The sequence below is a fragment of the Pelodiscus sinensis genome, chromosome 24 (genome assembly GCF_049634645.1).
Source record: "Pelodiscus sinensis isolate JC-2024 chromosome 24, ASM4963464v1, whole genome shotgun sequence".
Lineage (NCBI taxonomy): Eukaryota > Metazoa > Chordata > Testudines > Trionychidae > Pelodiscus > Pelodiscus sinensis.
The window spans coordinates 3,974,572-3,989,898 of record NC_134734.1 but is presented as its reverse complement, the minus strand read 5'-3'; the positions used below and the strand labels follow the sequence as shown (position 1 = coordinate 3,989,898).

The 15,327-nt window shown below is 58.1% G+C and overlaps 1 protein-coding gene across 1 annotated transcript; it reads left to right on the top strand.

The window, feature by feature from the left end:
* Positions 1–3,491: 3,491 nt before the first annotated feature.
* LOC102449788 (protein NKG7-like) lies at positions 3,492–12,400 on the top strand. The gene is made up of 6 exons (XM_075907754.1): positions 3,492–4,164; positions 8,744–8,896; positions 9,960–10,173; positions 10,385–10,531; positions 10,717–10,845; positions 11,321–12,400. The coding sequence occupies exons 3-6, from the start codon at positions 9,999–10,001 to the stop codon at positions 11,365–11,367; spliced, it is 498 nt and encodes a 165-aa protein (XP_075763869.1). The 5' UTR covers positions 3,492–4,164; positions 8,744–8,896; positions 9,960–9,998; the 3' UTR covers positions 11,368–12,400.
* The last annotated feature ends 2,927 nt before the right edge of the window (positions 12,401–15,327 follow it).

Genomic DNA, 15,327 nt, shown 5'->3' with positions numbered 1-15,327 from the left:
AGTTTTGCACCAGTGTGTAGCTGCACATTTTGGGAGTATCTGCTCTCTGGTTGTAGCCTGCCCGGAGCCGTGGCATGTTCTGTCGGGACGACCCCAGGCACCTGGGTCACAAAGGCGGGGGAGCCGACAGCCCAGAAGGGGCGTGGCCTTGGGCAGAAGAGGCGGGGCCAGGGGCAGCCAGCCCTCTGTGCTGCTCGGGGCATACATGCCCCTCCAGCCCCCAGAGCCGCACAGAGAGCCCAGTGCAGTGCTCTGGTGGACATTTAAAGGGCCCAGGGCTCTGTCTGCCACCGCCTCCCCCCTGTTGAATTGCTGGGCCCAGGGCAACTGCCCCCTTTGGCTCCCTTTGGCAGACCTGAGTAGGGGTAGCGTCTGCTGGCGGCGGGGGGGGGGGGGGGTGTGTGTGTGTCTGTGGAGCAGCAGAAAGCCAAGGGGGTTTTCCGAACAAGCCCTGGGCCTGTGGCCATCAGAAAAGCCAAGAGAGCGAGCGAGCAGCTGGGCACAGTGCTGGCTGGAGGGGGCTTGGGACTGCAAGCAGAGAGCCTATCTCCAGCTCGCTACCTGCTGCGGGATGCACGCCCTGCGGCATAAGGAGCAGCCACCAAATAGCGGTGACCCACCCGGGTGAAAAAAAGGGGGAGCTGGGCAGGGGCTCCCCTTTCCAGTGAGGGGTAGGTGCGAGCTGGGATCACTACACAGCCCAGAGAGCGAAGGCCCGGCCCAATGTACAGCCGGCCGGAAGGCAGCAAAACGCCCTGAAATAGCAGGCGACTTTGCAGGGGGAAATCAACCACCCCCAGCACAGTGTTTCTCAACCTTTTTTTTATAAAGTCCCTCTTTAAAAAAACTATAAGTACCCCCAGTACCTACAGTTTTCGAAGACTCACAACATTTTTTTCTGCCATGGCAACACATTTGTTCAAACAACTTAATCGTAGCCGGGCGGGCGATGAAATTTTGGAGTGCAAAAAGTACAAAAATAATAAAGTGCTGTAAAACATAAAACAAAAATTCAGTTTTCTCCAAAGGTCAGTTGGGTTGGCGTACCCCCAGACATGTCTCCAGTACTCCTAAGGGGTAACCCCTTACCCGAAGGGTGCTCATCACGGTCACGCAGAGGTCGGAAGGAAGAGTGGGTGTTCCTGGCCTTGCGCACTAGGGGGCGCTGTGCACATTGATAAAACCCAAGAGCCCAGACGCCTCTTCTCCCCCGCCCACTTGACTCCTCTCCCCTCCCCTCCCCAAGCTGGGACAGAACCCAGGAGTCCTGGCTCCTAGTTTCATATTTCTCCCCAGGAGGTTGGGCTGGATTGTGACTGTATTAAAACGCCTTTGACATCCGGGTGCGTCTGATCTCACCCGGCTCTCTGTCACGCCCCAGTCCCCCAGGGCCCCAGCCCCGCGTCAGCACGGGTGACGCAGGGACGGCCGCCCCGTGCGCTGCCCGTGTGACGTGACAGCCCGACACCACTCCCCGGCTGCCAGGCACGGATTGAAAGGCTGCGAGGGGCTGAGGGGCAGAAAAAGAAGAACAATATCACGGACGTCCGTGCTGGAGGCTGGGGCCCAAACGCAGCCGGTGTTTACACGACAAGCCCAGGGCAGGTCGAAGGAACCAGATTTGGCGCATGGCAAAACGTTAACCCGCGGGACTCCTCACCGCTGGGTGCTGGCAGGGGTGAGGAGCCCGGCCCTGCTTGGCATGGGCATTCCGGACACACAGCGAGGGAAGTTCCTGCCCCAGCAGATCAGGCTTGTGGCAACCTCGCTGTGGAATCAGCCAGCGATAAACCACTTCACAGCTGAGCCCAGCATCACTAAGCAGCCCCGGTTTAGCGCGGTACAGAATCCCTGTGAGGATACAACTCCTGATGCCACAGGCCCTAGCGAAGCACAACCCAGGCCATAGGGAGAGAGTTGGGGCAGGGCCCCTGGCCAGCTGTGCCCCCCCTCCCCCCATCCAGCTAGTCAGATGGGAACGGCCAAGCCTGTGAAGCCCTGAAATCATGGACACTTTCCTACCCCTTGGCCATGCCCTCGCAGAGCGCTGGGCCCATTCCAGACCCCAGTCCCCACCCCAGGGCCGTGGTTGCCTGGAGGCCACCTAGAAAAGTCCTGTAACAGGTTCCTGGGGTGCAGCTGAGCCCTTGGCTCCGCCCCCCCGGGGCTCCCTCTTGGTCTGTGATGCTGTGACAGCTGCAAACCCCGCCAGGTCCTGCCCGCACTCAGCCACCTCTAGGCTGGGACCCACCCAAGGGAAAGGCGTGGAAGCTGCTCCCAGCCCCTCAAGAACCAACGCAAGAGAGGCCCCCGCCAGTTCCCCCAGGTCCCCACTCGGGACCCTAGATCGGTACAGTCCTCAGAACTGTCCTGCCTATAGGTCTGTCCCAGCCCTGCACTTTCGGGGGGGCCTGCAGCCTCCGGTCCTATGGGCTGTGTTGATCAGGGCGAGGTGGTGGCGGAGCAGGGGTGGGGCTTGGGGGTGGGGCTTGGGAAGGGGCGGAGTTTGGAAAAGGGGCGGGGCTTGGGAAGGGGCAGGGCTTGGGGAAGGGGTGGTGGTGGAGCAGGGGGCGGAGTTTGGGGGTGGGGCTTGGGAAGGGGCGGAGTTTGGAAAAGGGGCGGGGCTTGGGAAGGGGCAGGGCTTGGGGAAGGGGTGGTGGTGGAGCAGGAGGCGGAGTTTGGGGGTGGGGCTTGGGAAGGGGCAGGACTTGGGAAGGGTCAGGGCTTGGGGTAGGGGTGGTGGTGGTGCAGGGGGCCACAGTTTGGGGGAGGGGCGGGGGCAGGGTTTGAGAAGGGGCAAGGCTGGGCCTTCAGTGGCAGTTGCCCCAGGCCCAGCGGCCCCCTCGGGATGGCTCTGACAATCTTGCCCTGCCCAGAAGCCGGGTCACTTCATGACCCCGCAGCCCTTCCCTCAGTGGAGAGAGCCCAGCCCTGGCTCCTGGGCGGATCCCCCTGCACTCCAAACCACGCCCTGCACTCGGGGTCGCAGAACGCAGGCTCGCTAGCGACGGGCCGGCCGACTGCACAAGATGCTGAGCCCGGCGCGTTGAGATCCCCCCCGGTACCCAAGGCAGAGACAGTGACGTCGCCAGGAGAGGCCCAGTGGGGTTGGGCCGTGCAGGGATCCCGCGTTACGACCCCATGCGCCAGGCAGCAGCTCCTCCATGCCAGTCCCTACAGTCCCTGGGGAAAGGGGCGTGGGAGGGCGAGCTGCTCATACAAGCCCCCCACAAGGAACGAGGATTCATACGCGACGCCCCCAGCCCTGGGTTACAGCTAGTGGGGAACTGAGCTCCTTGCCCGCTGACGCAATTTTCCCAGACACACGAGGGAGAGGTGGCTCCAGAGAGGAAAAGAAACTGACAGAGGCTTCCTGGGGTGCCAAGGCAACGCACTGGCTGTTTCCAAGGCAATGAGGGATAGTAGTTAGAGAGACAAGGAGTCAGGACTCCGAGGTTCTATCGTTATTTCGAGGAGGGCAGCAGGGTCTAGTGGTTAGAGTGGGGCAGCTCGGCGTCCTGGGTTCTATCCCCATCTCTGACAGGAGAGGGGAGTCTGGCAGCAGGACTCTTGGTTCTGCCCCTTTGCCCCTCAGCGCCTCCTCTCGCTGCTAGGGCTGAGCGGCTTGTCAGGTGCTCGGAGAGCCCAGCTGGTCAGTGCTAGAACGGAGCCACGCCTCCCCCCTTGCCAAGGTCTCCCCACTGTGCGCTGCTTCCTCCTAGTAGGACCCTGGAGGCCCATCTGGCCTGTGAATGCGAGCTCTCCAGGCGAGAAGGGATTAATGAGAGCAGGGAAGTGAAAGTTTCTCTGTTGTGGTCAGGTTAGAAAAGAAAGTGGAAGGCTCCGATGGTATAAGCTGTGGGTAGAGCCAGGAATAGAGCCCAGGGCTTCCTGCTCCCAGCTCTAGCCACTAGACACCACTCCCTTCCCAGAGGCAGGCCTATAACCCAGGAGCCCTGGCTCCCAGCCCTAGCTCGAACCTGCTGATCACTGAACTTTCCCCCTCTAGACAGAAGGTTTGTTAGCTCAACTTCACAGGGAGTTTCTCCTGGCTCCTTTCCTTCCTTGAGCAGTGCTCTGCACCTGGGCTGCAGCTGCAGAATGGCCTGAGTGCGTCTTTGCCGTTTACCTCCTTGGTTGGTGTCAGCGGTGGGATCAGACCAGGTAAGAGCTGCTGTTTGCTGAGCTCCCCATCCCTGCAGCTTTTTCTGCCTCAGTTTCCCCCAGCAGTGACAGCTGTCTTGTTCAGCTATGGGTAGGAGATGCTGTATGGAAGAGCAGTACCCCTCTGCTCTCAATACTCCCCCAGCAGCGATCTCTTTCTCCACCCCTGAGAACAGCTTCTTCCAGCTAACTAATCTCTGCCCATGAGCCCCAGGCAGGATGGCCTGGCCAAAACAGATCTGGGTGCTCCTTGGACCTGGAGACGGGGAGATCTCAGGAGAACCAAAAGGTTCTTTCACCTCTATTATAAGGCATTGGTGAGAGCGTCTACCTCTGGGGTGCAGCATTGTAACAAGGATGGGAACAGCCACAGAGGGGACAGAGAAGACCTGAGAGGGTCCTGGCTGAGCTGGTCAAAGAGACGAGCGAGAGGGAACTTGAGCCGGGTAGAGAAGGACCCTCCTGGGCAGGAAATCTCAGGCCATGAGGAGCTTGCGAATCTCGCGGTGACCAGCAGAGACAAGAATTAGCGGCTGGATGTTCAAGCCAGGCCCATTCCCGTTAGAAATGGGGGGCACCGTTTTTGCTCCCTCCCGGGCAGCGGTGACTTCACCATCTCTTGGTGTCTTCAGATCGAGCTGCGGCCTGGCTGGGATTGTTTATTGGGTTTCATGCAGGAGGAGCTGGGAGCCAGGGCAGGGGTTGTGTCCACAGCACGGGGAGGGGGGTCCAGCGGGAGGGGGGTTTGGTCGGTCGTCAGGATGCCTGGGTTCAATGACCGGCTGGTTTCTCTCCCTCAGTGATGCTGGAGCTGGCTGATTCGGGTGGGGGAGGGGGCAGAGTTGGGGTCTGTGAGAAGGAAATAAAATGTAGGATGAGGAGAGCAGGGTCTGGGTGCACATCGTGGAAACCTTCCCACTGGGGGCCCCAGCTTCACGGAGGGTGCAGAGCTGGGCAGGACTTCACCCTTGGAGGGAGGAAGTGATGCAGAGACCCAGTGAAGGTGTCTCTGGGGAATGAGACGTCTCCTGTTGGCATGGAAAATACAATTGTTTGTCCTCATTCACATCTATCTATCTATCTATCTATCTATCTATCTATCTATCTATCTATCTATCTATCTATCTATCTATCTATCTATCTATCTATCTATCTATCCCCATACACCCCTTCTATCTATTTAATCGAATCTATCTATTTATCTATCCCCACCCCTTCTATCTGTCCCCACCCCTTCTATCTATCCCCACACACCCCGTCTAACTATCCCCATACACCCCTTCTATCTATGTAATCTCTCTATCTCCACCCCTTCTATCTATCTATCTATCTATCTATCTATCTATCTATCTATCTATCTATCTATCTATCCTCACACACCCTTTCTATCTGTCCCCACCCCTTCTATCTATCCCCACACACTCCTTCTATCTATATCTATCCCCACACACCCCTTCTATCTATCCCCACCCCCATGCACTGTCTATGTATAATAGCCAGGTGCAAACTCTGCTGAAGTTAACAGCAGCTTTCTGATTACCAGCCACTCCCTGTAAGGGCTCTAAACTCATCACGCTCCAATAACCTCGTCAATTTGGGGCAGTCCCTGGCCCAGAGTTAATGGTCTACCTGTGGGGTCAGTGGCCGGTCTTTTCTCACACGCTTAAAGCTCCTGTAGCCATCAGGTGATAAAACAGCCCCATTCCAGGATACGGACCTTGTCAGGGGATTCCCTGCAGCCCTGCGGGCAATGGCACGGTGCCGGCAGTTCAAAGCAGGGCCACTCTCCCCTGTCCCCTGCCACAGAGCGCACGGCGCAGGGAGAGTGGAGCAGTCACAGAGTGGCAAAAAGAACAGCCCACTGGCGCTTGGAAAACCCGGGCCACATTCCCAACAGGCCACCTTGGTGACCGAGGCCATGTCCCAGCTCCGTGCCTCAGTTTCCCCATCTGTATGATAGCAGCCAAGGGACCACTGTGATCTTCTAGTCTGACCTGCTGGCTAACACAGGCCTGAGAACTGCCCCCAGAATAGTTCCTGGAGCAGATTCAGAAAAACACCCCCCCTCTCTGTGCCTCATGTGTGCGATCCAAGGCAAGAGGGGAAGGCATGTGTGGAGAAAGCCGAGTGTCAGAGGGGTAGCCGTGTTAGTCTGAATTTGCAGGAGCAATGAGAAGTCCTGTGGCACCTAGACTAACAGATTTATTGGAGCATAAGCTTTTGTGGGCAAAGACCTACTTCGTTAGATGCAGAAACCCAGTATGTCCGGTCTCGGCAGAATTGCTTTGCTTTTGTTCAATGCTTTCGACAAACAACATCAGTGTTTCTTTGTAAGCTCTTCCCCCTCCTTTTATCCATGCAAATGCTCCGTATTGCACACTAGTATGGCACTGAAGTATTTCCCCCCTTCATTTTTATTGATTTAAATATTCTGGGGCACAGGAAGTTACGGGGGATGGTCAGCCAATAGGGGACGTCCGGACAATAATTATTTAATGCCAGGTCCACCAGATCCCTGCCGCTCTGGTTCCCCCATCTCCGAAAGGAGACAAGAGGCGGGGGAAGGGTCCAGACCGGGGTAACGATGGCGGAGAAGAATGTGGAACCATTTGCACAGGAGAAAGGACGAAATGTTCTGGAGATGCTCCGCCTAGGAAGGAGGGCAAAGGGGGCTGATGGGACACCCAGGGTGTGGCCAGGGATGGTGGGAGCACGGAGCTGTATGACCTTTCCAGATGGGGTTGCCTCTCGCAAGGCTTTGCTAGTGACAATCAGCAAACCCCTCCAGGCCCTGTCATCGCTCAGCACAGCCGCACATGGGGCCCCGTGCCCAGCTAGACTGTGTGGATACCCCAGAGTCACTCAGCCGCCACACAGACCCCCAGCTCCCAAGTTCAATGCTCAATACCACTCGACCGGGCAGCATCGAAATTAAACGGTGTTTCCCATGCCGTGGATCCTGCAGTTATACATTCTGCGAGTCCCCCTTTTTTCTCCACTCCGGCTCATCTGATGAAGTGGGCTTTGCCCACAAAAGCTCACAACACTATACATCTATTTGTGTTAGGGGTACGTCTAGACTGCATTGCTATTTCAGCATGCCGGAAGTATCCCGAAGGAGCAACGCCGTATCTTTATAAGCGCCTGCTAGTTCCCGAAATAGGGACGTGCTAGTCCGGTGTCCCTCATTCCACGAGGGCTAAGGGATTTGTCGGAATAGTGCCGTATTTTGAAATTTGGTGCAGTACCAAATTTCAAAATAAGCTCTTTCAGCTTAGACTTGGAATAAGCTACACAATTTGCTTAACGCAGATTGCATAGCTTATTTCGAAAGAAAGGTGTCTAGATGCACTCAGAGTCTCTAAGGGCGCGTCTATACAGCAGGGCTAAAGCCGAAATAAGTGACGCAACTTGAACTATGTCAATGCATAGCTGAAGTCGAAATCGCTTAACTTGGCTTTGGCGCTGTCTCCGCAGCAGGAAGTCGAAGAAAGAGCTCTCTTCCTCCCGCTTCCCTTTCTCCTCGTACAGTGAGCGTTGCAGCAGTTAGAGTAAGCAGTCCTCCAGCTCACCATTATTTCAACAATATGTCAGAATAACTGCTTGATGAGTAGACGTGGGCTGTGTCTACACTGGCCACTTATTCTGGAAAAGCAGCCGCTTTTCCGGAATAACTTGCCAGCTGTCTACACTGGCCGCTTGCTTTTCCGGAAAAGCAACGACAATCTAATGTAAAATCATCAGTGTTTTTCTGGAAAAACTATGCTGCTCCCGTTCAGGCAAAAGTCCTTTTCCGGAAAAACTGTTCCAGAAAAGGGCCAGTGTAGACAGCACAGTAGTCTTTTCCGCAAAAAAGCCCCAATCGCGAAAATGACGATTCGGGCTTTTTTGCGGAAAAGCGCGTCTATATTGGCCACGGATGCTTTTCCGGAAAAAGTGCTTTTCTGGAAAAGCATCCTGCCAATGTAGACGTGCTTTTTCTGGAAATACTTATAATGGAAAACTGTTCTGTTTTAAGCATTTCCGGAAAAGGGTGCCAGTGTAGATGTAGCCATGGAGTAACATCAGTTATTCTGACAGCACTGCTGTGTAGACATAGCCAAAGGGCCTCTATGCTGGGGAGTGATTTTGAAATAATCCCTGTTATTTTGAAATAACAAGCTGAGCATCCACACTACCAAGCCTGTTCTTTTAAGATGAATGGAGATGCCTATCTACTAGAGCTGGAAGGGATCTTGGAAGGTCTTTGAGTCCAGTCGCCTGCCCTCACAACAGGACCAAGTACCATCCCTGACAGATTTTGTCCCAGATTCCTGAATGTCTTCTCCAAGGATTGAACTCACAACCCAGGGTTTAGCAAGCCAATGCTCAAACCACAAAGCTGTCCCTCCCCCTTATTTTGGAATAAGGGGCTTGTTGTTTCGAAACAATAACTCCTGCGTGTGACGAGGAATAAGCTTATTTTGAAATAGTTCTTATTAGGCGTTATTCTTTTGAAATCACTTCTTTCGAAATAACCAGGTAGTGTAGAGATCGCTTGAGGTGCCACAGGATTACTTAGTTGTTTTCAACATTACAGACGAACCCGGCTGCCCTTCCGAGACACGAAGAAACCTGAACACAAAGACCTCTAAAGAACCGCAGGAAGCTGTAGCTCCCGGCCTGTGAAAAAGATCAATTGTGCCGTGGTGGATTTTACCTGGCGTGGGAACGAGGACGAGAATTCTGATCTGTAAGGATCTGTCCCTGCGCATTAGGCTCAGCTGGCGGGTTTGGTTTGTTTTGGTTTAGGAACTTGCTTTGATCTGTCTGTGTTCACTGGCAATTGCTGATGTCCCACCTTTTACACTTAATGAAACCCCTTTTGTTTATTATTAAACCCCATTGTGACTTGGCAGGCACAGCTGTGCATCTCTCTCAGGCTCAGTGGCATGACCAGCACACGGGGTGACAGCCCTCCGGGGACTCCCGTGATCCAACCTGTCACAGCCACCCACGTATTTCAGGAACAGCCAGCACCCTTCAGAGCTCCCCAGGCAACAGGGCACACACCACTCAGTGGGGCACAAGCCTTGAACAGAGCAAGGCTTTTTAATCACCCCCGCCCCTGCAAGCATCCTAGCAAACCCCCACAGCCAGATCCCTGTGCCGAGAAGGGGGGTTCCTGGGTGCTACTGGGAGCGAGGGGGCACCGGGCTGGGGCCGGGCCATGGGCTGGTCGCTCAGTGCCACCGGGCAACCTGATTGCAGCAGGGGGGCAGGCGGCTCCCATTCGGTTCAGGCTGGAGGCCCGGGGGATTATGGGGGCATTACGGGGAAGGGGTCTGGCTGGAGCGGGCCGAGGGCAGGAGGCGCGGAACCGAGCGCCGTGATCCCTGGGGCGAGAGGTCGGCTGCTCCTGGCCATCCGAGAGGGCCCAGGCTCCCACCCCAACGCCGGGGCTCTTGGGAGGGTGAATGGGGCTAATTTCAGGTCTTCTCTGTTCCTGGGATCTCGCTGGGGTCGCCCCTCCCCCGCCCAGGACAGCTCTGGCAGGAATAATTAACCTTTAATTAACATTCGGTCATGTGACGACACCTCCAGGAATACGCTCCCCCTCCCCCAAACTGGCCAGCCCAGATCTCATTCTCTTTGCAGCCCAGCTTTCCCTTTGCGGCAACCCCTTAGCCGGATGCCCCGGCCCCCTCCCCGGCCCACCCCGGCCTTCACTTCCTCCCCTCGGGTTCCCTTGTGCGCTCCCCTCTCTGGGCTGGGGGCTGGGTTGTGACCCTTCCCTTTCCCTTCTGGCTTCCCAGCAGCTACGCCCCGAGGATCGGGCCCCAGGGACCCCGGCGATGGAGGTTTTCCGGCTGGCAGGCATCCTCCTGTCCCTGCTCAGCCTGGGGATGCTGGGGCTGGCTCTGGTCTCAGACTCCTGGCTGAGGAGCAGTGACATGCCGGGGAGCCACGGTGGGCTGTGGAAGATCTGTGTGTTCAAGATCTGCACTTTGTATCCAGACAACGTGCCAGGTAAGGGAGATGTGGGTCCAGCCCCTTTCTCCAGGAGGGCAGTGGGGCGTAGTGGTTACAGCCACGTGGGCGGGCAGCTGGGACTCCTGGTTTTTCCAGCTCGGGGGTGCGGGTGGGAGGGGGGAAATGAGGTCTAGTGGATGAGGGGGCTGGGAGTCAGGACGTCTGGGATCTGGGTAGTTCCTGATTTAACCCCGTCCCTGCTCCTCAGGTTTCTTCCACACCACCAGGTTTTTCCTGGTCCTGGCCATGCTGGCTGGCTGTCTCGCCTCCCTCGCTCTCGGCGCCTCCTTCTTCTGCTCCCACCTTTGCTCCGCCTCCCTCACCACGGTCTCCACCATGAGCAGCTTCGGTGCAGGTACCCCCCGGCCACTCCTTGCCCAGGTCCCACACTCCATGGCTCCCGAGTACCTCCCTCAGCCAGCCCTAGGGAGCACCCCATTCAGGGACCCTGCCTGGGCCTGGCAGCTCCCCTGGTGGTGAGGCAGGACAGAGGCCCTGGGCCGCACTAAGGGGTGTCCTCCCTGGTCCCTCTGGCCCTAGGTCTGTGTGTCATGATCGCCATGGCCGTGTTCACCAGTGGTGAGTCCCAGAAAGTCCTGCCAGAAATGTTTGCCTACAGCTGGTCCTACATCCTGGGCTGGCTGTCCTTCTTCCTGTACCTTGGAACGGGTGAGCACACTAGGGCTCTGTGGGTGGAGATGCAGCCACCTCTGGGGTGGGGCAGCTGGGGAACAGCCACATGTAACCACATGGCTAAGTGGAAACTCCCAGGGTGCTGTGGGGCTGGAGCAACCTGGGGAAAAATGGGCAGACCCCTTACCACCACCTCCCCCTCCATACCTCCCGCCTGCCACAATGAGCTGCTCCCAGGGTGCAGTAGTCTGGAGGGACAAGGAGGATGCAGGTGCGCTCAGCGGAGGGGTGGAACTGGTTGGGAAGAGGCAGGGCAGAGGGATGGGGGCATGGCCTTGAGGCAAGAGGTGGAGTGGGGGCTGGGCCTGGAGCAGATCGGGGGACAAGCCCCCCCCCCCCCCCAATAGAAAATCAGGGCCGATGGACTTGCCCAACAGTGAGATGCAGCCACCTCTGGGGCTTGGCAGCTGGGGCCCAAGGGCTGATGCTCATGTCTCTCCTCTGCCCCCAGGTGCGGTGACCATGCTGAGCCGGAGATCCTCTTATAGCCAGTTGTGAGGCCTCCCACGAAGGGCTGGCTGGAATCAGCAGTGCCATGGGCACCACCCCCAGCCCCAAGCTGTGTGTGTGTGTGTGTGTGTGTGTGTGCGCGCGCGCACGCGCGCGCATTGTTCCCTGTTGCACTCCTCTGGTCGGGCAAACCCTGCTCTGTGTGCGTGCGTGCGTGCGTGTGTGTGTGTGTGCATGTGTGTGTGCGTGCGCGCATTGTTTCCTGTTGCACTCCTCTGGTCGGGCAAACCCTGCTCTGTGTGTGTGCGTGCCTGTGTGTGTGTGTGTGTGCATGTGTGTGCGTGCGCGCGCGCATTGTTCCCTGTTGCACTCCTCTAGTCCGGCAAACCCTGCTCTGTGTGCGTGTGTGTGCGTGTGCGTGTGTGCACGCGCGCGCGCATTGTTCCCTGTTGCACTCCTCTGGTCGGGCAAACCCTGCTCTGTGTGTGTGCGTGCCTGTGTGTGTGTGTGTGTGCATGTGTGTGCGTGTGTGCGTGTGCACGCATTGTTCCCTGTTGCACTCCTCTAGTCCGGCAAACCCTGCTCTGTGTGCGTGTGTGTGCGTGTGCATGTGCGCGCGCGCATTGTTCCCCATTGCACTCCTCTGGTCGGGCAAACCCTGCTCTGTGTGTGTGTGTGCATGCGTGCGTGCGTGTGTGTGTGCATGCAGCCCCTCCTGGTGCCCCTTGCTGGAGGGCATGAGCTGTGCTGTGCGCATATGTCCCTGGGCTGGGCTCCTAGAGGGGACGTCTGCACTGCCACATTATTTGAAAACTAGCCAATTAGCCCGTCATAAGACTGGATTTTCAGGTCTTCTCTCCTGAGCGCTCTCGCTCCGTCTCTCGCTCTCTCTCCTAGTGCCCCCCCAGCTCTCCTCCCCCTCCTGTCTTTCACTCTCCCTTTCTCTTCTCCTCCTCCTCCTGCCTCTCTTTCCCCTCTGTCTTTCCCCGCCCCCCTTCCCCTTCCCCCCCACCGTGGCACTTGGCTGAGTGCTGCCCCATGGCCCCCGATCCTCCCCAGCTCTGCTTCCCACCTCCTCTTCCTGCCGGCCAGACCCACAGCCCTCTGGACACCCCCCGCCAGCGCTGCTTCCCTCCCCCCTTCCTCCAGCCCCCCATCCTCCCCTACAGCCCCCGATCCCCCCCCAGCTCTGCTTCCCTCCCCCCTTCCTCCAGCCCCCCATCCTCCCCTACAGCCCCCGATCCCCCCCCAGCTCTGCTTCCCTCCCCCCTTCCTCCAGCCCCCCATCCTCCCCTACAGCCCCCGATCCCCCCCAGCGCTGCTTCCCTCCCCCCTTCCTCCAGCCCCCCATCCTCCCCTACAGCCCCCGATCCCCCCCAGCTCTGCTTCCCACCCTCCTTCCAGCCAGCCCCGCCCCCTTCCTCTTCCTGCGTAGCGCCCCGCCCCCTTTCCCTCCCCCCCCCCCCGTGACGCGCTGCGCCACTCCCAGCTGAGCGGCGCTCCCACCAGCCCCGGCAGGGGAGCAAGCGTCGGCAAGCGGCCTGGCGGGAGCGCCACTCGGAGAGGGGAAGGGGCTGGCTGGAAGGGAGGTGGAAAGCAAAGCGGGGGGGGGGAATCGGGGGCTGTGGGGCCAGAGGAAGGGGGGAGGGAAGCAGCGCTGGTGGGGAGGGGGTGTCCGGGGGGCCCTGCGGCCGCTTGCCACCAGGGAGGGAGGGGAAGGGGAGCGGGGCGCTGACATACATGGCTGGGGGGGCGTGGCCGCGTACGTCAGCGTTACAGACGCACAGACACTGGGCTACTATATAGATGATAACTTAGTCTGCGTCTCCCCAGCAGGCCGTTATTTCGAATTACTGTCAAGGGGAGGACTTCTTCCCCCGGCTCCCGTAAGCCTCACCGTGCACTTCCAAAGAAGTGCTCTTACGCTCCCAATTTTGACATAAGCTCCGCAATCGACGTAGCTCAGTTTGTGTGGCTTATTGTGAGCTACGCCCTGCTGTGCACCCCTACGGAGCTATCCCCCAGCAGCAAGTACCCCCATCTGCACAGACCCTCTCCTGCCTCCTCCTGCCCCCCAGCTCCTTGCTAGACCCCACTGCTGCCATGGAGAGTGCAGGGCCTTCTGGGCCCTGTAGGGCGGGTGGGCTGTAAAATGCTTCCTCTCCAATGCTGCTTCCTCCTTGGTCCTGACGCCCCAGAGGTGGGAGCTGCTGGGCCACTCACATCTGCAGTGTCAGAGGCGGCAGGAGTGGGCAGGGGGTGACTCACAGTGGGGACGGGGAGATGGGTGGGGAGCCAGGCTAAGTGCCAGGCTAAGTCAGGGTACGTCTACACTACAGCGCTAGTTCGAACTAACTTAGTTCGAATTAGTTAATTCGAACTAAGCTAATTCGAACTAACGCGTCTAGAACTAAAAACTAGTTCGAATTAGCGTTTTGCTAATTCGAACTAGCAAGTCCACATTGAGCGGACCCTGAACAGGGCTTAAGGATGGCCGGAAGCAGTGCCGGCAGGGCATAAAAGGAGGACTGAGAGCGTGGAGATGCTGTCTCAGGCTAGCCGAGGGCTGCGCTTAAAGGGTCCCGACCCCCACCCCGGACACACAGTTCTAAGGGGTGCCCCGCTTGCAAAGAAGTTCTGGCTTGGAGTGCCCGGAGTACCCACACCGGGCACATCACACCACTCGGCCATCAGCCCAGCTGCACTTGCCGCAGACTGCCATCTGGGGAGAGGGGGCAATCGGGGGGCTGCAGGAGAGCTTCCACCCCCAGAAGCCCGCAGAGCCAGCCCAGTCCTCCCCATCGGGGGCTCGTACCCCATTCCTCCCTCACCTCCTTCCACTTACCCTTCCCTAGCCCCCCTTCTTATTGATGTACAAAATAAAGATAACGTTTCTTCCAACATTGACTCTGTCTTTATTGAACAAAACTGGGGGGAGACTGGGAAAAGGAGGTGGGAGAGGGGAAGAGAAAGGCTGGGAGAAGGGAGGGCAACTAACATGATCAGGGGTTGGGAACAGGTCCCAGATGAAGAAAGGCTACAGAGACTGGTACTGTTCAGCTTAGAAAAGAGGAGACGGAGGGGGGACAGGATAGAGGTCTCTAAAAGCAGGGGTTGGGTGGAGAGGGTGCATTCATAAAAGTTCTTCCTGAGTTCCCATAAAGAAGGACTAGAGGACACCAAAGGAAAGGAATGGGTAGCAGGCTTGAAACTAGTAAGAGCAAGTTGTTCTTCTTCCCAAAGCAAATAGTTAACCTGCGGAACTCCTTGCTGCAGGAGGCTGTGAAGGCTACAACTAGAACAGAGTTGAAAGGGAAGTGAGATCAAGTCATGGAGGTTGGGTCCATGGAGTGCTATTAGCCAGGGGTTAGGAGTGGTGTCCCTGCCCAAGGTTTGTGGAAGGCTGGAGAGGGATGGCACGAAACAAATGGCTTGGTCACTGTCTTCGGTCCATCCCCTCCAGGGTCCCTAGGGTTGGCCGCTGTCGGCAGACAGGCTACTGGGCTAGATGGACCTTTGGTCTGACCCAGGACGGCCATTGTAAGCTCAGGGCTCAGGGCCGGGGGTCTCAGTGGACCCCCTTGATTTTCATGCACACCTGCTCCTGGGTGGCCAGGCTGGCAGCTCTCCTGCCCTAGCCGGCCACTTTCCTGTGCCTAGTGCGGAGATCGTGGACGAGGTCCACGATGTCCGCACTAGCCCAGGAAGGTGCCCGCCTCTTGCGGTCCAGGGCAAGCTCCCGGGAGCCGCCAGCCTGGTCCCGGCAAGAGGGGGTGGGCTGGGGGGCATCGGGTGGGTGGCTCTGTGCCGTGCCAGGTGCAGGGTCTGCTGGCTGGGTGCTGGCAGGCTTGCACCTGGCACGGGCACCGTAGCCAGCCCGTGCCCCTTTAAGGGGTCCGGGGCCGGGAGGGGGGCATAGAGTTTCCCTGGTGTTGGCCAGAGTGGCCACCAGGGAAACCTGGGGAGGGCTAGCCTCCCACTAGTTCGAACTAAAGGGCTACACAGCCC